The sequence below is a fragment of the Varroa jacobsoni genome, unplaced genomic scaffold (genome assembly GCF_002532875.2).
Source record: "Varroa jacobsoni isolate VJ856 unplaced genomic scaffold, vjacob_1.0 scaffold_738, whole genome shotgun sequence".
Taxonomy (NCBI): Eukaryota; Metazoa; Arthropoda; class Arachnida; order Mesostigmata; family Varroidae; genus Varroa; species Varroa jacobsoni.
In genome coordinates this window covers 156,183-181,402 of record NW_019213640.1, presented here as the reverse complement: position 1 = coordinate 181,402, position 25,220 = coordinate 156,183, and the positions used below count along the sequence as shown (strand labels likewise).

The following is a 25,220-nucleotide window of genomic DNA, read 5'->3' as shown; positions in this document are numbered from 1 at the left end:
CTTTCGCCTTCAAATAGAATGTCATCGTTGCCACCGAATGGCTATATAAGCTGCAGTTATATATATTAGAGTTAATTTATGCTCTGCTATTTTATATAATGATTATTATTACTCAGACAAGTAGTAGAGAAGATCTACTGTCTGTCTGATGGCGCGTACTTCTCTCCGCTTTTGATGCAACATCAGAGTCTGTTTTAAGCCTTGTCTTCGAATCGTTTCAGACGCGCGTCGCGTACTGTTCAGCTCAATCATATTACCGTATTTTTCTATATGTCCGCGTATTTGACAACCTTTTTTCGTCGCTTAGACTAGTTTCGTCGAGCTGCAACTAAATCGATTTTATCGTCTTCTGGCATTTCGTTGCTGCCTCATTTTGCGTTAAACCTGCGTGTTGTCTTCTTTGCGCAGGACTACACCACATGTGACTCGTCTATCTATTTATCAGTTCGTTTTCCAGGACTTCCAGCCAGATGGTAAGACCGTGCGCCTACAGATGTTTATCGTGTTATATGGTCGTCATATATATATATAATAGTGATCACAATCGACTGCTTGCCATCAGGAATACACGATTAGAATGATTATTCTTCTTACCAATATCTTTTTCTTTCTCTCTTGCTTTCAGCTCAACAAAGGTATTTGTTTCTCATATTCTTACTTATTCTTAACTTCGTTAATAGTAGTCGTACTATTATTGTTGTTTTTGTTGTTGTTGCCGTTGTATTCTTCACCATCAGCACTTCATCGGCCTCCATATTAATATCGTCATTATATCATCAGTGCGTGTTTTTGCTGTTATATTATTATTATCGCCGTCGCTATCATTGTTAATATTATCATCTTCTAAAATACATATAATTACATGAATATTTTTCTTTTAGTTCTACAAAGAACGTACAAACCAATGCATTGTTGTCGTTATCATTAATTGTTGATCGCTACTAGACGTCTCATTTTCCAGTTTCATTTAAGTTTGTCGAAGGTAAAGTGGGAATGTTAACGCCCGGAACTTTCTCGAGTCAGTCAACCTGCCTTGGGTTCACATGCACCGAAATCAGCTCGCTCCGACCAACAACAAACCTCTCCACAAAACGTATACGAGTCTAGCGACCACGCTATTTTCGTACGGGCTCTATTTGTGATCTCGAGTTCGGTACGTTAAGCTAGCGGTCGACCGTCGTGACGCGCGTATTAATGCAACACAGCACACGAAAGAACACGTGTTAACAGTCTTTCAGTTCCAGCAATCGATGGTCAGGGTTTGTGCCAAAAGCCACCTAATTGGCAGATTCAGGATTTCCAGACGATAGGCGACGCCTGCTGCTGTAGTAGTACCTAACCTACCTGAGCTGTGTGTGTACACGTCGTCGTCGTCGTCATTGAAAGGGCGGCAGACCTAATCGAAGGCAAACTCATGGCACCATCTGCCCTTTGAAAACTAAGACAACAAATGTCAATATGATCTTCTATCTAAAGTAGCAATATGCATGCACATCGTCTGTCTCGGCTTGGAGAAGGCCCAACAACGATTGAACCTTTTTATGCCTAGCGTCGTTTTCTATATTAGCAGCAAATGAATAATTCGGATATGTTTCAGCGGCTGACTGTTATACATACAGTCTCGTGAAAAACTTCATTACATCATCGTTGTCCTCATTGACAGCCGTCTTCTGCTTCGTATTTGGTCCGCCTATGTTTTTAGCCTGATACGTGTGGGTCAAAATTGAGGTACTATTTCTGATAAGGAACATCATCTGCCATAGTAAAAACGCTTGTGTGGCCCAAGGTAGATACTGAGCGGCCTCTTATAAATATCTATGTTATCCGTCTCCATCTCTGCCGTCGAGACACTCATGGACGTCAAAATGGTGTCATCCATATCCAGTTTTTAATCATGATTTGGTTACAATTGTATCGTATGTTATGTCCGGTTTCTTTGTCGTGTCTCTCATGAGGAGTTGGGCAGCGCATGTGTATATGTGTCTACGCAAATGTCTATCGATTCACTATGCAGCAATTGGCGGATGAATTCTTCTGTGTCTCCTGGCAAGGCGGGCTGGATTCTTGTCGGTGAAATCATTAATAACAAGGACATTAATGAACAAAAACACAAGGTCTTAGATTGAGGATCACTGAAATGGCTAGGTCCTCGATACGCAGCTCTGTTTTCACGACGAATTGTATAATACTACCATGCACTGCCTTCTCTCTGCGTAAACATACTCATCCTGAAAACCTTGAACTACAGTAGACTTCAACAATTGTCACAGTCTAGTTCAAATGACATTATTCAACGTCTCTTCTATTCCTCTATATGTCTGTGGACTATCCAGGCGCGCTTGTTCCTTTCTGCCGTATGGGACATCCCATGCCGTACGTACTCACAGTAGGGCGATTCGTATACGAATACTCGATACTATGACCAAACAAATCTTGAAAATACGAAGTCTGTTCGAGCTCTCTCCCGCCACCTTGCGGTCAATTTTTAAAAAGTTGTGCAGGATTGGAAACTTGCTTGTCGTAGCTGTCCAGCATTGACAGAATATGCAATACCGCTATTTCCCTTTACTGGTTAGTCTCTCCTCAATTAACTACACTCCATTTAGTTGCTAACACAATAGTATTAATAAGCCAAAATCACAACTAGAGTTCGTACGTCATTGGCGTATGTGTATCGGTACGATACGCCTGCATGATGTACGTTGTTGGTACGGGCTGGTCGGGTAGGAATGAAACGGATTTAGGTTGAAGCACGAAATGCACGAACGTGCAGAATAATGAACAGTTATTATTCTACGAGGAAGAACAGAAGACGAAGAAAAAGAAGAGGAAAGAGGAAAAAGGAACGAAGAAAGGGCAAGATAAGGAACAATGCAGTCTTTTGGTTAGGGAGCCCTCGAGGATACAGCAGCCAGCGTGGGCTCATATTTTTTTGTTCTATATCTGTCGCCTACCCTTCTGAGGATTCGACACTGATCATAAAAACTCATTTGTAGGGACGCAATTCGATGGTAGGAGAACTATACGAATACTATGCGCAGTAGCCCCGGCAGTGTGATAGAGAAAATGGCGTTTGCCAGTCATAAAGGGCTTTCTACCAAAAGCTTAATTAGAACATGGGGAATATACTGTAATATAAAGATAAAATGAGATAGATCAAATTAGCCAAGAACATGTTGTAGAGAGGAAACACAAATTACACCCACAACGAATAGAAACACTAGGGTTTCAAGGCTTGACTTTATTCTTTGTCAAATAATACGTAGATAATTGTTAAGCAATAAATACATTATGGGCCATTGTTGTTGTCTACTTCGAATCTATATACGATAACAATTGGAAATCAGATAAGTAAAACAACAATTCAATTAATCGTTAGTTTCGAAAGTATAACATTAATAGCGGCAAGAAGATCAGGGTGTTGCAAGATATATCCGGCTAGCAATAGCACTGGTAATAAAATGGCCGCTGCAGGACTCTAAGGAGTGAAAGTACATTGTGATGATTAATTAATAAGCACATGGAATTGATGAAAAGAAAAAATAAAACAACAGAATACTGCGTTCACTTACTTCGTCTCAATCCATCGTTACGCCCTCTGCAGTATGTAAGCCTTCGTAGGTTTTCGGCGTTTGACGTTTGTCGTCCTTATAGTTACCATTTCTATCAACTTAGGATATTTTGTAGCATTTTTGATAAGAGCACAAAGTTCATAACAAAAAGTTAAGATTGACACGTACCTTTATTTTACGGTGTCACACGGTGGTACGTTTCGCTTTTCGATTTGCTTGTGTCTGTAACAACAATTATGTCTCCTAAATAGAATTACTATGCTGTTTTTATTTGAGCTGATGTCATTGTAATTACTGACATTTAATTTCGTAACGGATTTACATAGATCTTCTCCTAAGGATGCATCGTATTCACTCCATTTCCTTGATCGGTATTAAGTAAATCAATTAGAGCTACTGCCATATTAACTAGCTGGATATTCACGTATCCAATCAAGTGGCTACCACTTTCTAAATCAAAGGTACAACAATGATTTGCAATTTGATTACTTGGGCTTTACTCAAGTTCTCGAGAAGTAGGCGAAGTAAAAATGTAACTGAGGTTCGATCTTTTTTTTTTACATGTAAATGCTTTGCCTGCCGCTAAGGGCATGCAAACATACGTAATAGATTGATCGATAAGGCTCTAATCCTGCTTGAAAGGGTCGTACCTCGTTCTTATCTCACCTGCCCGGATCTGTTTATATCACTACAGGAAGCAATAAACATCGTTGACTACTTCAGCACTTACTTGCTCTTCTATTTAACTGCGAGTTCTATTGTCATGTTGTAAAGTTACTATTTATATAGCAACATCGGTAATACAAATTGGATAATCAGTACCGCCAATTAATAATACACTATGGTTTATCAAGTACAATCGATGAGACTCTACCATAAGAAGATAGTTGAGCAGCAGATCGGGCACGTTGCTGTACGGGGCGTGTGGAATAACCGAGATAATCACGTAAGCCCTCACGAGGCTGCTATGGCTTTCTTAGAGTAATCCCGTAACATTATTCGGATGGCTTTGGCTTATTTGTGTCTATACTTTTGTTCGTTTAAGCATGCGTGTTTAGCCACCCGTAGATTGATCGCTTGACCGCAAAAGCCCACAGTTGTCAATTTAAGAAAAATTGGCTCATCAACTTATGATTTTTTGCCTGAATAGTAATCTCCAGCGGTATATCTTAGCGTGGCGAAAACTTGTAGGTTAATGGGACATACAAAAAAAGTTTCCTTTTTTTTTTTTTGTTTTTGTAGTAAATGCAACTTTGCACTGATCAAGGGGCGAGGTTCTCAAGATACATAACTGTGGCGGTTATCAAGGCTATTAGTGGTACTTGTAAGACATTTGTTGTATAAAATACACGAAATATATGCATATAATAGCGCTTTGCGTCCAAGACGTGTTCGTGGCTCGAAAAAGCTGACAGATTAATTCTGAGCCGATGAAGAGGACTAACGATTCGAGAGACGGTACGTCTCCGAAATTCGCCGGTCTCTGTCGTTAACAGCCGTTGCGCATTACGCAAAGCAATGGTAGATGTAATCAGTCAGATCTGATGATCAGTGGAATGATTATATTGAAAATAGTATCTACTTTAACTAAGGCGCTTTAACGAACGCTGTGATAGCCGAGATAGTGTAGCGCAGTTACGTCTTCTTTTTTCAACAATGAAGCAGAACCGTTTGTATCTATCAGTGACATACTTTTATTGCCGCTAAAATTGCTAGCTCGTATGACCCACAAAGGTGTTAAAAATCTCATATCGGAAGAAGCAGTATTAATGGAAAATAAGTAATTAATAACGTTTGTCAAACGTTAGATGAGCAAGTTTATAAATTAATCGGCTAGATACTTAATGCTGGCTTACTTAAAAGAGGCCCAAATGGCCCTTGTACCCGAAAATGGCGAGGTTTTTTTTCTTGTCATCGGACCTATTCGCCATGTATTAATGTGTTCACGGGTCGGCATCCTCGTGAGGCAAAGCGTAGTACCTCAATAGTTCGTATAAATAGCGGTGTACGAATGAGCTCATTTAGTATGATATAGTGAGTGGGCGTAACGAAGCACACTGCATCGACTGCTGGTTGACGTATTAACTCATGGTACTAACATTATTTTACGGATGTTTCATTTTAATTGAGAGACCATACGAGACTGACTAGAAACCATCCGAACGATTCAAGATCGTTGTCATATTGGGTCTATTCTTAAACGATCAATACCTCTATTCTAAATTAGACCCCTGATCAGCAGCTTCTGCTTTGAAAACCTGCAACTGCTTAAGAAGAATGCGTTGGAGTGACAGGCTATGCAAGCGCGATGCATATTTGACTGAATATTTGAAATGGCGGCGCGCGTCTAGTATGACTGCGGAGCGAAAAAGTGGACGAAACGCGCCATAGGTTTTCCCTTTGACCAAAACATAAACGGCTTTATTTCGTAATATTCATTAGTCGTAGAATTAATATCTATAATTGTAAAAATACGCGCACAAGGCTGCATGGAATCGAATGATACAAGCGACTTTGAAAGTGACATAAATTTTTTTTTGTCCAAAGTATAAGATTCCATCCAAGAATGCAAGTATCTTACCAAGTTGTTCTTAGCATGCTAGGAACAACTTGGTAAGATACTTGCATTCTGTTGTTAGTTAAGTTTTTGCTTACTATACATAATGTAGACTATAATACAGCTTAAAGTTATGAGATCATCACATGGAGTCAACTAATTACAAAAAACAGCATAAAGTGTATATCCGAGGTGTCGACCGGAGTATAAGGAGGCATCATAACGTCGCTTAGAAGGGCGTCAAGCTACAACACGGAGCAAAAACACGCGACTTGTAAATTAGAAGACAGACAACTAATCTTCAGATGCGGAATTGGGTAAATATATCGATTTTTGTTTTGAACGAAGCGAGTGCTCAAGTTCATGCGTTGGCAATCATCGCCATCTTCGGAGTGGCAAACTCTCGACATGCGGGAATCATATCCGTCCATATATATTCTTGAACACCACGCTCAAACAGGAGTTACACATCGTCGACGCTTATCGGCTCGATTTAAACTTACACATTGTTTGAACGTTAGACGGCTATGATTATGTTTATGTTGCTAGCCTTTAGTGGAACGGAGGGAAAAGAGGCCATAGACTGGACATGCAGTTTTTTTTTATTGGAAGTGAGATTGAAGATTTTAACGCGTCCGACCAGATAGACATGAACACTTTTTGTGACCATTTCTGCGCCTTGAAGTTGCAGTTCTTAATAAGCGGCAATATCAACTGGAAATATTGTTGTAAGAAGAGATAAATACATTTGATTAATTCTACATTTCATCAGGTTAACCTGTCGTATTTTCTTTTACTATAAATTCGCTTATTCTTAAACTCTTTTAGAGTTTAAGAACAAAACCGGAATCGTTATTACATACGTTCACAAACTATATATATATGTTCCGTAATGTTTGCCCCTGTCCACAATAGTGCTGGCTGTGACAAGGGTGCTGCTAACTAATAAACATCTGAAGTGTGATAACAACATAAAACCGTACATTTCTAATCGTCTTTTACAAGAGTATTGCCTGTTCTTTGCCCAGTTCTTGTTTCAATCAGCTTTCACAGGGTCGATCCAAGTCTTCCAAAACGAGTAGATTAATTTTTTGTCGTTAGAGCCCGCTGACTTAAATGGTCATTACCTACGGTGAATACCGTCTTATTTCTGTCTGTCTGATGTCAACGGATAACGCACGGCTGGTAGAGGTATTCGTCAAGATGCTTCTAATCTTGGCTCCTTTGACCGGAGGGTCTCAGTGTATGGCAATGTGAGACTCCAGATAATTTATTTGGACCACTAACGAGATATTCGGTTTGCCATCTCCAAAAGCAAGTGTATTTTTGTCGCTTATTACTGTTTCTTTTATTCTTCATAATCGTACTTAATTCTGTCCGCATTAGTGTATCGCTAACATTTTCAATATAATAATGATATAATTTAAATGTTATTTGTTCCCATGTGTTTGTGTGTATGTTTGTGAGTGAGCGCTTGTTTTCTACATGTCCTGCATTTGATGTTCCTACTAGATAAGTTCGTTCTTTTTGAAGAAGAACGAAGGACGAATATGTGGCCGAACGAGAAGACCAGTGGGGAGACCAGAGATAGTGTCGAGCAACAACAACAACAACAACAGTTTCACTCTCGTTCGTTGTCGCTACTCGATCCCGCTCTATTTCTATGTCAGTGCTTAGAGTAACACAATTGACTTCATGTTCTGTAGCATCGTCGCCAGTTGCCCCTGAGCGGATCAACGGTGACGAAGCGGATGATCGCTCCGTTACCACTATCTGCCAGTCGGAAATGTATAGGTCAGAAGAGGCATAAGGCGAAAGAACCCTCCCACGTTGTTGAAGAAGTTGTTAAACCCTCCCACGCTCCGCCTTCACAATTTTGTTTCGGCTCTTTGCAGCCTATAGACGTTGCCTTCTGCACTCGCTTGTTTGTGTCCGTGCGTTTGATTGAAGACAGGCATATTGGTAGCTGCTGCTCTCACCGTTGCCATCGTCAACCGTTTATTAGGCTGTCTTTGTATTTCTGTCTTAATCTACACATTTTACAGTCAATTCATCGTTTGAGAGAAAAAAAAAAGTTATACTCATATATATATATATATATATATGGATGCACTGATAGATGTTCATGTGGTTAGATGGATAAATATAGAGCTATGTATGGCTGGTGTTCCGTCTGTGGGGATGTGGGGGGAAAAAGCAAAAACAACAACAGTAATAATAAGAGCATTAATTAGTATATTATGTATTTTTCTCTGTCCGCAATCTATTTTGACGGGGAGATTGTAAATAGTCTGTAAGCTCCACTCAAAATACGCTGAGGAATGCTGGCTGTGCGACTCGCCGCGTGAGAACTGGTCGTTCATCTGGATAAAGGGCCACTTGAACATTCTCATCATCAGCGGCGGTCTTCCACAGCGTCTGCGGACTGCACGTAGCATTAATCCATCACGAAATCATGCTTTTCTTTAATATTAATTATCGGTATCTCACGTGCAATCTGCTTCATCTCTGCGTAAAGTTTGCATGTGCGTGTGTGTATCAATGTCTTTTCGTTTGGCTGCGGTCTGATAACCTAACTTGTGCGCATGTTGGCACTCGCCATTTTTGTTTTACCAACATGCTATTACTTCTGTGTAAGATCTTGTTTTTCTTATGCGCGATTATCTCTTGTCACATGGCGCTTCTCGCTTGGCCGGGTCCGTTTGTGCGCTGGCCAGCCAGCCAGCTAGCCAGCAAGACAATTACCGGCTCAATGTAGTTAATGAACATTTATTATTATCGTTGTTATTAAATATTTTATAGTAAACATTAGCTAGGTTCTGTTAGCATGGTTTCTCTATAACTATCATCGTTAATTATTCATTCCCATAGTTTAATCGCCACTGACGGCCCGAGCCCTTCAAATCGGCGTGTCAATGCCCCTTCCAAAGCAACCTTAAATAATAAACTATTACTATTCCCTTATCACACCATTACAATTATTCTCATTTTTATCTATATTTTAATGATAGTAGAATATTTTTCGTAGTATACTCATATGATTATGGTTATATATCCATTTATATTATATAATGGTGATACATATACATAAATGTATATATATATATATATATATATATATTCATGGTAGAAAATCAACGGATTGGTAGATGAATCAGCCTTTCAGAAATGGTTTTCTCGAAATTGACGCCATAATGATTTTAACAATACTAGGATCTGTCGAAATTTTAATATAATAATCGTTACGGTCATGATTTTTAGGTAATCATCATAGAATCACTTGTTGCTTTATGTCACGTATCTGCTAGGTGATTTGATTCACCTCGTCAATACTACGGTCCTTACTGAGGACGGTCCTCTGGATCCGATTATTAATCGATCAAACTGTGTATAGTAACAGCTGTTATTTATTATTACTGCAGGACACTGCTAACTTGTTAATCATGTTGCACTTCAATAGTTTGCAAAGGTGTCGTTGTCGTCGGTTGTTGTTGGCTACCTGTCAATAACCTGCCTAGTCATATGTTTGTTATACAGATACTTAAATATTTGTTAATATTTTATTGTTAATTAGGCAACACGTTTTGCTGATGATGTTTCGCTTTTTGTATAGGTCGCCTGTGTGTTTGTCCCTCTTTGCGTCAGGTTTATCGGCTCTGGCTTCAGTTTGTTTTTCTTTTCACTCGACTGTAAGAAAAACCATCACTCCTACTTCATTGCTTGGGTGGATCGACTTGTTTGTGTCGTTGTCGTCGACCATTTTTCAACTTTGCCACGCTAACAATGGCCTTCGTGCTTGTCCGTTCCTTCTCATTTGTTTGATGTTATGTTATTATTAACGTCGTTGTTGCTGTTGTTGTTGTTGTTGTTGTTGTTGTGTATTTAGCGACTGCTACTCTTCATATTCATGCTGCTTATAAGGAGCGAAGCGGAGGAAGAAATAAGCCAATCACTGTCAGACAGTCTTTCTTCTTATCCACAGATTTGTTGATCAGCGATGAAGTATCATCATCCAAAGGGATCAGGCGGTAGTGTGGCCTAGGTACGGTTTATGTGAACGATACATTACAGAAACTTTTAACAGAAGTAGTCATAATTGTAGAATGAACGACTACTTGCGACAAAGGCATAGGTTCGTCGGACTCTCGCTGGCTAGATTTGTGAAAATCAAGGCGCTTGTGACCTCTTTGTACACTTAGTAGGTGTGTAATCCTTTCCAGGCGATACAAAGAGATACGTCAGGGATCGAGGTCCTTCGACGACACCACCGTTCTAAATGGTTAGTGCTCAGCTCAAAATTGGTACCATTTCTTGTCCTTGTATTTGTTCATCAGTTGACTAGTAGTGCTAGCAAACATCTCGGCCTCGTTCATCATCCGTCCGGAACGCTCCTCCAGTTGCGATAGAGCCTGGCCCCGTTCGTCCAGTGCCTAAGATGTGTGGCCACAGAATAAAGGAATCACGATGAATAAAACGTGTCAGAATCCTATATCTGATTACTATGTGCAAATCCACAAAATATTAGAATCGATAGAATTTATCAGTTTGTTAGGACATCATTCCAACGATTTGTCTTGACTAACGTGTTTTCGGCATGTTTGAATATCGTGAACCTCACTTATCATGCTTAGCACAAGCGATGCTCGTTGGTTAAGTTGCGTATACAGATATTTCTGCATCCTTTCAAATACGCTGATATGTCCGTCGAGGCATGGGCGTCATATCTTATATATAAATACAACTAAATTTTCTTAATAACTGTGTCGCATAAAAATGCTCAAACGATCCCAATAATGTCTATGTTGAAATAATGTTTTTAGAGCAAAATAATTTATTGCAACGTATGTGTAAGGGGTAGTCTTTGCTCTGGATGGTCAAAGACGTCTGATCTTTGAAATGCATACATAGACCTGTACTGACTAGATGTTGCAATTAATCCGAGCGCTGGTGTAAACGTTTGTCATCGCAATAAGCCATTTTCTGGCGCCACCGTTACAATGATATACCGTTCCGAGTATCTATACACGGTCTATGAACTGTGCCTTTACTGAGCCACAAATGTATGTTACCGAGAACTACTTGCGTATACAGGCTAAATTTTAATAATGAAGAAATGTATGTAAGAAGGAAAAGTAATGATGGCTTTTTAATTAGACATAATTATCGACTATGATTTACGCGTCATAAATGACGCGTACGATAGCAATGTTGCGACACGTACCTATAATTGACATAATTTTGCTCAGAATCTTGATTAGGAATTGCAAATGGGGTCCAGTTAGTTCGATTGAACACTGAGATACGACTCGTTTTCGTTTTCGTGTGGCGTAGTAGCGTGGATCGAAGGTAAGCGGCCAGGTTTGCAGTAGACTGTTTCGTGTATATAGTCAGAACAATATCACCAAGGGTGAAGGTGCATTTGAGTCGAACAAGTCTTATTGTTTGATTTTCCTTCATCCAGCCATAACGCCAAGCAGGGGCTTATCACTTTCTAATTCCAATAGTCTATTTTTGATTAACAAAATTAAACACACTGCAGGCGCAGAAATTTTTAGAAATTAGAAATTTTTCGGGTTAATTTCCTCAACTAAGAATGCTTTCAAGCTGCGAAACGAAGAATCCTCAAACTAGCCTAAAGCACTGGAGATGAGTTATTCCATATAGACGAATTCGACTGACTTATCGTTTCGATGCTTGATGTTTCAACGGGAAAACGATGCCATATAGCAAACTTGTCGTACTTTGTCGATCTTGAAATTTAGAGATTCGTTTGGACCAGACGTAGCGAGCCATGCTCGAGTTACGAAAACATTCAAACCGAGGCCATTGACATATAGTGTAGATAGTAAAGAAATGCTCACGATGGCCAAAGGTAAAAGTCTCTTATTAGGAAAACTCCTGATATTGCCAAAGCGACGTCCGAAATGTACCGTCTCTTTAGTTATAACACACAACAGTCTTCATGTTCAACTGAATACAATGTCCCATGATGAGCAATTGCCACTGTTGAGTGGCTCAAAGTAGTGCTCACCACCACACAAAGAGGTTAACAACAATCGGTGAATCTCAACTGTGTATTTCTGGATTTCAAAGTCTACTGTAGGAGGTCGTACTTTGAAGGCAGTCTTAAGCGCTCGTGAAAGACGCTTGACAGCAACTGGTATGATGATTCGAATGTGCTGATAAGGCTATCCATGCGCCAGCGGCGGACCTAAATGCGAACCCGTATACAAGACTGCCATTATCAATGGCTGCAATAATGGCATAAATGACAAAGTGAAGTCCACACAGAAAGGGCACAGATCAGTTCTTCAGCGAAACTTCATGGCCTAATTGAACCTACTGAAACGGGTAGCTGCAATTTAAAAGCAGGCGTGCTAGTTTGCGCATGATGAAAATAACTGAATCGCACCCTGTTGCAGGCTGTCATTTGTGAAGGGGTTCATTGTTTTTTGTACACTTACCAACAATTGAAGATGTATTGCTATTACAAACGACACTGCTAAGTTTCCATTAGGAAATGGCAATTAGCTATTTGAGAAAGTACAAAGTTAAAATAAAAATGACACGAGCGCGAAGTAAAAAGTTGATACACGCACGCCGTATCATCAGCGGATTTGTCATTACCAAATTAAATTTTTCATCATTTTTCTTTTAATAATTAATTGAGTTGAGGCAATAATCATTGTTGTTCGTAGCTGAAGAAAACATCTAGAGAATCGGTGCTAGTTACAAGCATTATCTTATACATTTTTACTTATTTAAATTCGATTACCCAAGTCACGTTCGCTCAATGTTAAACGAAGATGGTTATTCAAACTAACCGCCTTGAAAATAAATATTTTCAGCTTCGTTCCTCTGTTTCGAATAGATGTTACAATCACTAGACTCCTGAGGCAATCATTAGGATGCAGACTTAGATACCATCACACACATGAATATCTGCACAGTCACAAACCTATCCAAGTCAATTATGGATCCTCCATTGATGCTATTACATGTTTATATCATGCTCCAAATAAATTTAGATTGTATATAGAAGCTTCGCGACGTGATGTTTTTAGTAGTTTTTTTTTCGGGAAATTCAGCTTTCAAAAAATTCCTATACGATCGAAATTTTTTTTTTTTTTTTTATGACAGAATAGACGACGCTGGTATCGGATATATCAGAGTAGTGGAGAACCGCTAAACAGTTCAAGTAATAATGTCAATTTGGAAACTTGAACTTCTTTTTCTATGCCATGCCGAACGCAAAGTTCCCGTTTCATTGCTTAGGCAACTCAACAGATAATGTTGCATTCTATCGAAACGTCTATGCAGTAGCATAATTCTAGATTGATTAGCGTTTTAATTTGCGATCCATTTTTTTTTTTATCTCTAAGTAAGCTAATCTGAATAAGAAAATAGATTTGGTGGCTGATCTGCCCACACTTGTCAGATTTCTCAACTATTAAAAATAAAATTTTCAGTTTACTTTGTTCACTCGTTTACGAAAAAGTTAGCGTACGTAAAGGGTTCCGCGATAGCCCCAGTCGTCGTTTTGAATGTTTGGAAGAAGAACACGTTCAGCGAGAGCATGATGGAGAGGAGGGTGCAAATAATTTTGTCCGTGCACCGATCACTTGTTAAAACATACGCTATTCAAAGGGATAACATGAGTTTATAGGAATAGAATGTTCAGTTACAAATGTTCTTTAGAATGTTGTTTTCTTACTTTATTTTAGTTGATTATAACCATCACAGCTGTGAAGGTCATCAGCAATTGAACAGGTTGAATTGCTGCTCATGCTGCTCTGGTATCTGTTACTGCGTCCACACAGATGACGGATCGATTAAAATGGCTACGTTCTGGTAGTACATACTTAGACGTGCATACAGCTAGATTTCTTTGAATCTATACCAAATTAAATGTTCTGTATCCAATGCCGCCAGTCAGGCGTTCCGTCGAAACTGTACTATTACGCCAACTCGATAGAGTAAAATCGAAGATAATACAATATTGGCAAAATGCCACTTCCTCTGACCAGCTGTATAATAGGCTACCGTTGAAAGAATAGTCATCCACCAGTTGACAGAAGGCCAAGGTTAGGAACAAGCTTCAAAACGATACTCAACGGTTTCTTGATAAAGCAAAATCACTTTAGATTAAAAGCCCCTTACTGCTCTCTAAGAATTTTTTCATTATTCGGAGCAAAAAAAAAGGTTGTAAATTATACGCTTATATATTTGCGCTAAAATACACGTGCTCAAATGCACTTGCCCTAACAGAAAAAGAAACGTACAATTGTCTTCGGGCTTATCCACCACCGGCACCGCTTATTTGCGTCCTATAACAAAGGGTTGGTGCCCCCCCCCCTCCCCTGTAAAAATAGGATATATTATAAGTGATCTATAGACATATAAGAAGTGCTCAGATATATTAGCTGAAAAATTGCGTCCTGAGAAAGGTACGACATTTTGCTACTTCAAAGAATATTGGAAATGTCTAAATTTAAGGTTTCATGTTTAATAGCTCTCAACTGATATAAATGTGCTTTTTTTCTACGGCAAGATTTTGCTAAAAATAATACGATAAGTAATGTATATTGTAGTTTAGATTGCCCTCAGTGACTGACCATTCGCGTTCGGGCAACCTCTCCTGCAACGGTACCGGTCCGTTCCTTCATTCCTTCAAGATTAGCTGCGTTACCAGGAATATGACGAGCAATGGCTTTAGAAGCCTTCCCGCTACCCGCCGCTCCGACTGAAAATCCCAAGAATAACAACACTCATATACTACAAACTATAATACATTTTTAGGTATTTATAAATACTTCTAAGAGAAAGAAAATTAGATAGAAGCTATGAAAATGAGGGAGCGCAGTGTGAAGAAGCATTGTCTCCTCTTCAGTAAACTACAAAGTATCTTAATTTCTGTCATTTAACTTTATTCTTCCCAATAGGATCCGTAACACGTTGTCCGAACGGACCTCTGCGTAATCGTTAAGCGCAATTGAGAACAATATGTGCTTTGATAGACTCGTACGACCTAGCTCCATGGACCGCGCGCGGATCTACGCCGCCAAAGAACAATTAGAATACTGCAGTGGCGGTAAAAGACAGCCACCTTTTGTTTAAAGGTGGCTGTCTTTCACGGCCACTGCGGTATTCTAATTGTTCTTTAATTAAAATAGGTATTTGTATTGTTTATACAAATACCTCTATTAATGTTTTATTTATTATTATTATTATTTTGTGTGCTATAACTTATTTTGCATAAAGGTGAACCATTACGACACTGGTGGCACTGCTAACGATTTTCGTTGGGGGCGCGGTAGAAGCAATTGAATGAAGCCAGTGAATTAATATGGGTACGTATGTAGTCCTGTTGGTTAAACGTACCTACACTATGAGCTTATTGTAACTATTGAAGACTCATTGTAAAATGTTTTATGCGGTAACTATAGGCCTCACGCAAAAGTATCCATGCGAAATTATACGATTCCGTTTGAACAGCAGATAGCGCTCTTCTGTTTTCTAATTTCGGTGAGACATTTCCAATGAAATCTAAGATATTTCGTTCCACTTTGGGGGCGAAGGAAGGGATAGATGTTGTACGTTTTTCCTACCTTCCGTAAGACATAGGGCGTCCCCAAGAGGCGAGTAAGATCTTTCCTCAGCGATTTACCAATGTTACGCTCTCTACGGGGGCTTCTTTTTAACGAAGCTGTTAATAATCAACTCGATCTCTTTTTAAGAGATATCGTTTTCTATGTTGTCCAGATATTACGATAGGAACCCAAATGGTATGCACACATTATTAATTTTTGCGGTAACGTTAAATTTTGTGAGTCTTTTTCTAGCATCTTATAATTTAAAATTTTCTATTGTGCCTTTGTTTTTGTAAATCCTCCATTAGGAGAGCCGTTTTTCTCTCCCTCGAATATGCAGGTAAAAGGTTATCGTACCAGTTGGCCAACTTCTGTTTTACCTCTCAGGCCCTCAGAGTTAATCTAGTGTTCTGGCATTGAACAGCTTGCGTTGAACTTTCCCTCCTCCTCACGTTCAGAAGTATTCTTTCTGCTCCATCATTTTGCTACTTATGGCGAAGATCTTCAAGAACATTTTTAACTATAGCATCCTACTGTGAAAGAATAAAAAAGTCTTCGTTCGCTATTTGTACCTATTACACTTGCAATTAATAATAGATACGCATTAAACGTGTCAAAAAAACGTAAACGTATTAAACACTGTGTGCGTCTAAAATCTTGCGAGGAATTACTCACATAATTCCTCGCGATCGAGGATACTGGGCCCTCCTCCGAAGAGCCCTTTAAAGAAAGACTGCTTTGGAGCTTCAGGCATTTCTTTCGTTGTATGAACGGTGCATTTTAGCTCCTGAAGCTGATTACAGAACTCTGCGCTCACGGTGAATTTCTGAAACTCGGTGGGCGAGCTCATATACAGGCCATGGCCGTTTTTGCTTAGACAAAAGATTCGAGAAATTTTCGGGTCGACCAGCGTTTGCAAATCGTCCTCGAAGACAGGTTTCAGCGACGGAAGGCTATGTATCAGAATGCTGCCGTTTGCAATATACGACACCAAACATGGCACATCTGAAAAAGTAGACAGTAGGCAATGAAAGAAATATCGGCGCTTCTTTTACATTATCTATTAAGTTAGCGAAAGTTTGCAAGGATTTTTTAAATTTAGTTTATAGCTTTTAATACTAATCGGTGCTTACCACATGATTTGAGCTGCATCACGTCAGCGCATATCACAAACGAGGTGTCGGTGAGGTTCGTCTTGATGACTGTATTCTGGGAAGGAAGGCTGACGACGCGGGCAAGCTTCTCGCTTACCAACACGGCTAGATGACTATTTGCGGAAGTAGAAACACTCCGAAGCCGCCCGCCGTCGGACACCAGCTGCGCGCCGCTGCTATCCATAAAGCCGATGCAGAGCACCGGGCTTTTGAGCTTGAACAGGGTCCCTAGATCGATGATATGTAGAAAGAGTCGATCGAATGAAGAAAACCTAGTTAACTTTCCATCAATCAATAGGTGATACTAGGCTACCCTACAGAGTGCTTATGTAAAAAAAATATTTACAGAATAGTACAGTATAGATACTCGTTGTAACCATTATTGTTATCATTGTTATGATACCTCGTATTCATACCTGAACCGGGAGAAGCGAGGGCCGAGCGGGATTCGTTGGCGAGAGTGAGCGGCAAGAGTAATACGGAACCCAAACTTGTGCCCACCCAAAGTGACGGCGTCGCCGACGAGCAGTCGCCCTTCTTCGAACAGAACGTGTCGCAGAAGGTTAGGCACGTAATTGCCTCATGGGAAACATTCTCCAAACTCGATATCGATGACGAGCGGGATCGTGAGAACGAGCAATCTGCTCGTCGCCGAATACAATAGTGTCACGATAATTTTGATCATTGTCACAGAAGAAGAAGAAGAAGAAATCACCACCGTCATAATCGTCGTCGTTGACAACGACCGATCATCAGCAATGAAGATGGTTGCAGCAGCGATACATTGTCAAGATGGAAGCATCATAGACCGATGATAGGAATTGTGGCAGCATCACCAACATGATAGGAATTACATTAGTTTATCGTTTAGCAGTTACAAAACTTACCAATCACAATTCAAAAACACAATCCGGAAGTTTAGGAAACAAAAAGCACGTAGAAGGTGCTACGGAGAAACAGCGCGACAAAACTACTTTACTAGAGCCAACGGCACCAGGACAGCATTGCGCACTTCACGTTGCGATGCGCCATCTCAGCAAAAGGCTCACACATACACACATCTAAATATAAAAAAGAAAGATCACATGAAGTGAAATTGAAGCCATAGAGAGGACGATACATAATGAGATAAACAAGAGACCGACGGAGAGATGCTGATTGAAGGAAGATAACCTCGGTAGAGACAACAACAGCAGTAGCAATGGTCGGATAGGGCAGAGCAAATTTTAACGCCAAACAGTTACTGATAAAAAAGATCGACAAGAAACACTCTGAATGATGAGTCTCTATGTAGCGTCCTGCTGTCTGGGTGCAGCTGCTCTTGTAAAGTGAAGATGGAGACCCCGTTACCGGCGTCATCCAAGTCGCGACCGCTTTCCTACAGATTTTGACACCAGACCAGAGGCAGGTAATAGAAATGTCTTGAACTGCCCGAAGTACGCAGACTCTTCGGGGTCCTTGCCATTACCGGCTTTCGGGACGCCCTGGTTTGGCGTCCGCTAGAAACATGAACACACGTGCCGCCAAATTAATGAAGTAGCGAGCTTTTTCAGCATTATGGACATGCATATTACAAAAATGGGTCTTTTGCCTTAACGAAAGTCAAAACACCCTCCGTTATAAACGACTGACAATCAGCAAAACTAATTAATGAGTTGCAGGTACAAGTATGTATTACGAACTATCGTAAGCTGATGTATAGAATGCTCATGAATTTTAACTCCAAAAAAAAAAAACAACAACACGCTAGCTAATTACGTGACTTATAACATTCGATGGCATGATTGATGAGGATGAGAGTGATGAAACTTGTGTGTATGTACAATGAGGGAGAAAAGATAATGACCAAAAACACAGAGGTATATACACACCCATATATATATATATATATATATATATATATATATATATACGGTTGGATGGGGAGGCGTGCAAGCGGGGTGAATGTGCCCGTTTAATTTAGTCCATCCCAGTTAGCCGAGGTCTGCCGAAGAAGTCCATCCATTTATCGATTAGTAAGTGAACTGGATGTGCAGTTGTGTGAGAGTCGAATGAAGTTCCGCGAGACTCTGCGACGGGTGGTGGAAAAAAATGGAAAGGGTGACGGGGGAAGTAGATAAGTCAACGGGAAGAATGAGTCTCACGTTGCTGCCAAGACGAACTCGATAAACTGAACCTGCTTCTACTGCCAGTATTCACACAGACACTAGCGACAACACCCTGACGTGCGCGTTTGCTGTGACTTGCTAAGGAGGGCGGATCCGGGTTCATACTGTTGAACAGGATAGTAACATTGAAGTAGACGGGAACCGCTGTTTAGCTGTTGACTCCCTCTCTTGTTGGATTAGTGAAGGGAGGACTAGGGAGAGTGTGGACGGACCTAGCAGAAGCGAGGGTTGATGCTTGCTTGTCTAGGGTCGGCCGGTCGCTTGGTCGACAAGTCGTTTATCGCAAGTTACTCTAGAGGACCGTCGATGATAATCAAATGGGCAAGAACAAAAGAACGAAAGGCTAGACGTGGACGATGTTATCAAAAGGAACAAGACAAGAGTAGACAGGACTTCTCTCCATAAAGTCTACCGTCGATAGGTCGGCCTGCCACGGTCTGATGCCGTAATGGTGATGGCGAGCAGAAGATGTATCCAAAACAATAGAGCCTAAGAATGAGGAAAGTAGAGTGCAGCGTAAAGACAATACTGGTGCACATCATCCAACTGGCTGCAACCTAAGCAGAAGACAGCCAACGACCGGTGGTTCTAACTACGTCGACGATAACGATGACATAAGTCGATGTTTCCAGGCCAGTTCCCTTCGCTATACTTTAAGAGCTGTAAGTGCACCTTGATAACGGCTTATCGTTTTTTGTACTTTCGTATATATATAGGATCTCTTGAGTTATTTATTTTAGGGCAGCTGAGCTGTTCAAAAGAGGAGAATTGTAAATGTAGTATTACGCCTAACGTTATTACGTTATTTAACACGTAAAGGGTGTCGTGCGGAGAACGGAACGCGCAAGACAGCGATGCAGAGTAGATATTGTGGCTGGATTTCCCATCGTAACGTATCAGTTGAGACTGGCTTATTATATTGTTCTATGCTTCACACACCCGTTAGTCGTTAAACGTTGAGATTAGCATTGCTTATGATTAGTAGGGGCATGTTTTCACAAAGATTAGATGCGTTCGTAAAAATTGCCCAGACAAAACAGACGATATTATGTTAAGGGTTTTTAAGGCTTATTCTTATTATTATGCACGTCTCTCAGCGTTCTTATTGATGTCGTCTACTGGTTGCAAAAATATAACACAGTAGTTTTTTGAAATACGTTTTTACAGTGATTACTTTTCCTCGTGTTTTTTAATAATACACATATACATGAACAGTACGCTAGTATAGTTTAGATTTTAAGTCGATAAGCGATTTCAAAACACAGAATTTAATATTATTTTTCATAATATTGGTGTAAGTTTAACAGTAACTGTTACGACGACTATAAAGGATAAAAAGAACCATAATGAAACAGTTTCATTTAAGCGCTAGGCACAGTTTAACATGGAAAAGGCCGCAAATGAAAGGGAACAACAATTCGTCAAGTTTCAACAGGAAAATCGGTAGCTCAACGAACCTCGAAAAGAAAATGAAATGTAAATTACAGTGAAGGCTTTTAGCTATAAGGTAATTATAGTAACTAGCTGGTTTTAGTTAAAAAAATCGGAAACCACGTTAATTTTATTGTTCCTAAAATTTAGCAATGCGGAATTTTTGTAACGGTAGTGGTGCGGTATGTCCTCAAAACATAATAAAGAAAAGCAACAAACCAGAAACGGAAGACGAGCAATAGACGTTGCTAGTACAGAGTCGTAGTAGTCGCGTTAGGCTGTTACAAGCGAGTTCGGCATATTCTCTACGCGACATAATCTTGATCCACGCACCTCTAGCAAACGAAATTTAGCTAGTGGATACTCTGTCTTTTTAAAAACTCATGCTTGAAGACCGGTTAGGTTTAGCCGGGGGAAACTAAGTGCAGAAGAAACATCCTTTAGTCTGGGAAATTAAGGCTTAGTTGTCTTTTTGTCCTTCAAAGGACATACCGCTGCAAGCATTCATCAAGAATTGCTGATGGATTTAGGCAAGGAAGCCTAAGCGAAAGCGCAATATGTACATGGGGCAAACGTTTCAAGAACTTAGATTGAAACGTTCAAACCAGTGAGGAGGTGGGTAGATGTCGCGACCCAAAAGTCAGATTGGCGTAGTTGAAAAGGCTTTTCATGGAAACAGAACTTTTAATGTGAAAGCTTAATTAATGACCAGAACTGACATTTCACATGTAATGTGTCATTGGATTATAACCCAAGCACAGACTCTAAGTAAAAAATAGTTCCCCCGTGAATTGGTTTTTTGTTGAAGATGCGTGTGGTGTATTCTACGTGCAACTTGCGGCCTTTCGCCTGGAGTATATGGTCGTTATAGACGAAAAATGATGCATTTTCATTACCAGCCGGTGGGTAGTTAGGCGAGAGAATGAGAGAAATAGAGTTCAGTGGCAGTGTGGAGTAATTTTGGTCGTACTCGCAGTGGATATCAGGGGCGTCTGCTAGTGTTAAGTATTCGGCAAAAAGGTGAAACAATGAATACAGCCTTCTATTTCAAGTTCCTGAGGAGAGTCGTGAATCGTTGGCAATCTCATTACATGATAACAACGCCACACTTCATCGCTATGCCTCTATAGCTTCTTGTATTGAGTAGAGCAGTAGCTAAGGTTGGCTTACCAGGTTTATTCTCCCGATTTAGGTCCGCATGATTACGTAGCTTTCCATACCCTAAAAAGGGCAAGTAATGGACAAGCTGCTAGAGTGCTGGGTCAAACGTGTAACAAATAAAAGAGAGTACCTTTAAGACATATTAAAAAATTATCATTCTAACCCAACTAGTCCAAAGATCACTAAATTTCAAAGTCCGCCGGATTCGCTTGTAACAGCAGAGTAATACTAACAAAGGGTGCCGAAAAACACTTATTGATAGAGATAACAAGGACAAGGACAGTATGATACGCTAAAGATATGACTGCAATAAAAAGGTACTGTAGTAATCAAAATGCTGATTAGTTTTATTGGTCATGTGACAAGGCCCCACAGCTAGCAGGTAGTAAGCTGCTTAAATACGTACGTACATACATAAATGCCATTTTAATCTGTTTCAAACTAAACTAATCTAAGAATTTATTTGCAGTCCAATTAGGCGTGTACTGTTCATTTTGAGAGTGGGCAACAATATCTATATATAGGAGAGAGGTAAATAAAGGCAGCTAGAGGAAAACGTGTTGTGTATAAATCAGTCGAGTCAGTCAATATAGAGTGATAAACTAGCTTGATCAGAAGCAACAATTCAAGCGGTTCTTTATTTAACTCTACACGATATATATATATATACATGTATATATATGAGAGAGGGGGGAGAGAGGGAGAGAGAGTAATGCTACGTAGCTCTGCTCTGCACTTGACAGCACACCTAAAATGTTTGACCAAATAATAAAGAATCATCTTTGTATATATATATACACATAGATATGTTTAAGAAACGTTTGCTATTGTAGCCTATTAGATTCCTCTTCGTCACGACTGATCACAGTAATGCTATCGCACACAAATTAGCTAGTGCTTTTTTTTACTAATTTCAATTCAGTTCAGAGGACGTGTGGTTTCAGAGCAGTAGCAGATAGACCGAACGGCGATTATTGGTTTAGATAGACTGAGCAACTTTTGTTATGATCGTTGCTATTGCAGCTGCAGGGTAATTTGCGCTGACATTTACGGATGCTTCAGAATCGCACACCACTGGTGCACAGCTTAACGCATTGAACGCACAGAAAGACGCACGCCGGACAAAATCACGTTGGTCGGCAGTACACAGCAATTTAGCGTCAGCCTGTCATGCCCACGCCCATCGGAGCCCGCTCGAAATAAAGGTCGCCGAGCTGCGTTAAGTCGAATGTACATAAACATGGCGCAGAAGCGTGCGCCTTAATCAAAGGGCCAGGGCCTGGGAGCCAATCAGTCGTAAGTCATCTGGGAAGTGTTGGACAACTCGTGCCTTTCTAGTCACCTGAAGAGGACGTAGCGGCGATGTTGTTAGACGCCGTAAGCAAAAATTGTGGCGGTTCATCCTGTGATGCGAGATTGGGGTGCTTCTGGAGTAGCCTGCGACCCGGGTGCGCGCCCAAACTCGACATTGTCGTCAGCTGCTGATGCGAGGAAGCAGAAAGCCACGAGTCACTTGTGCCCCCCGATGTCTGCATCGATTTGGACCGGCGGTCTAGGTAGTGACGCTGCGACTTCAGCGTCGTCGGGCTCACACTCGCTGACTGTGAAGCAACCGTTGATACACGAAATGACCACGAAAAAAAAACGTCACGCGTGGGAGGGAACGGGAGAGAAACAAATCATTGGAATAAAAAACAACAGTAAAACCCAACGTAGTGGCGATTGTAATATAAATAAAAACATCGACAAACCAAGAGTTTGACCCAAACGAAAAGGGATAATTACGACACGAGTTTGGAGAATAACGACGTCATCCAGCAAAAATAAAAATTGGCAAATATATACCAGCCAACAAAGATAGGAAAATGATAATAATGATAGTAATTTGGGAATTTACAAAAAAAAAAAAAACAAATGAAGGGGACGGAAAACCCAAAACGAAACACAATTGGCCCCGCCGCGTGTGGATCGGGATGTAGTTGATGGTGTAGCATTGTGATCGATGATAGAAGACATCAGTCGATTGTGGTAATGACCATGATGATAATGATTGTTGTGTTTCAAAAGGTCGACAAGAACGATTCGGAATGGAAAAGTAGAAGAAAAGTCAGTATATAACAATAATCGTTGTTATAGTAATAGAGTAGACAAAGAGATGGGGGGAATCGTTAGAAGCGTCAAATGGATTAAATTTAAAGTAGTTTATTGTTGAAAGGATTTTTTTGTCGTGTTAGACAGAAAAAAAATTAGAAAAATTGGAAGAGATAGTATAAAGGTATGATGTGTTTATTTATTATTTTTCGTTACAAGGCGACGATTGACAGATAACCCACAAAATATAGGCCCATCCCACCGTAAGACAGGTCGAAAGAGAGCGGTAAGTTGATTGCAGACAAGAACGTTTTCCAATTGAATGAATACCAGTAATCAGAAGTGTATGAATATGCCACAAAGTGAAAAATACGATAGCTCGAATATTGTTTTTAATATAATATTAAGTTAGATTAGCAGAAGAGGGATTATCGAGGTGATTTAGTCAGGCGATATTAAAGAGGTAAAGACGCAAACAAAAAAAACACAATATCAATCGGTCGTGTTATGATAAGTGAATATGGTCGTTGTAGTTATTATTTTTTTTATCGTTGATTTCAATTGAAATCGATAATTGAGTGTGTTATGTGTCAGCATCGTCGTATCGTTGTGGGACCGCCGACATGGAGTGGAATATCAGACATCGCCACCGACCGCAGGAAGCCAATTAACGACAAACATACAACAAACAAATGACAATGTTGTTGGTATTAATCAGACGATCATGATTGGATGATTATGATGAGTTCTGTCGATCAAACAAAATTCTGATCGAGTATGGGTTAATAGCCATTTCATTCCCCTCAGCCCCTTCTGATTAACTCTGTTCTAACTAGTTACCTGCACGCTGTAATTCAACCCGGAATTTGGGGACGGCGTTAGGCTCCGATTTTGGACGGTTCCGCGACGATCAGATATATATAAACACCCACACACACATACAGAGCAGCAGCAGCAGCAGCGACAGCGAGGGCCGTCCACCAGCGATCGCGCCGTCGACCATTGAAGGGGTTAGCGTAGTTTTTTCAACAAGTCTAATATCTAAAGCTATCTTTATAGATATACTGACTACTCGCGACAGGTTCTGAGTTTTGCATAGCTATAGATACATCAGTAAAGACATATATGAATGTTTAATGAAAGCAGCGTATGATATAATTGTTTGAAGGATTTTTATCTTGAACCATTTACAGTAAATTCTCGATCTCGGGTGGAGACCATGTGGCTTCGCTACTGTCTTCAGTGCTCTCTATTTGCACTTCGAATCAACCTCAGATATCTCATTATCATACTAACTAGAACATCTTAAATACCATGTAGTATAACAACTAAGAAAAACAATCACTTTAAAATAGATACAAGCTATTTCTAGTGAACAGCTGGGTTAAAGCTACTTAGAGATTACCCAGCGACTCATGATATTTATTACTTCTATTTGACCTCCTTAGTTCTAGCAGCAGCAGCAGCAGCAGCAGCAGCAGCAGCAACGTTCATGT

The 25,220-nt window shown here is 40.2% G+C and overlaps 1 protein-coding gene across 1 annotated transcript in view; it reads right to left on the bottom strand.

Annotated features, from left to right (window-relative positions):
- Window positions 1-6,710: 6,710 nt before the first annotated feature.
- Window positions 6,711-25,220, bottom strand: part of Tomosyn (syntaxin-binding protein tomosyn) — a 67,575-nt gene continuing 49,065 nt past the window's right edge. Inside the window, exons 13-18 of the mRNA XM_086969478.1 lie at window positions 22,976-23,234; window positions 17,290-17,514; window positions 16,853-17,101; window positions 16,395-16,724; window positions 14,745-14,872; window positions 6,711-10,559 (exon numbers count right to left, since the gene is read on the bottom strand). Coding sequence (XP_086825604.1) covers window positions 10,422-10,559; window positions 14,745-14,872; window positions 16,395-16,724; window positions 16,853-17,101; window positions 17,290-17,514; window positions 22,976-23,234 — 1,329 coding nt within the window. The 3' untranslated portion in view covers window positions 6,711-10,421. The remainder of the gene's footprint in view (window positions 10,560-14,744; window positions 14,873-16,394; window positions 16,725-16,852; window positions 17,102-17,289; window positions 17,515-22,975; window positions 23,235-25,220) is intronic.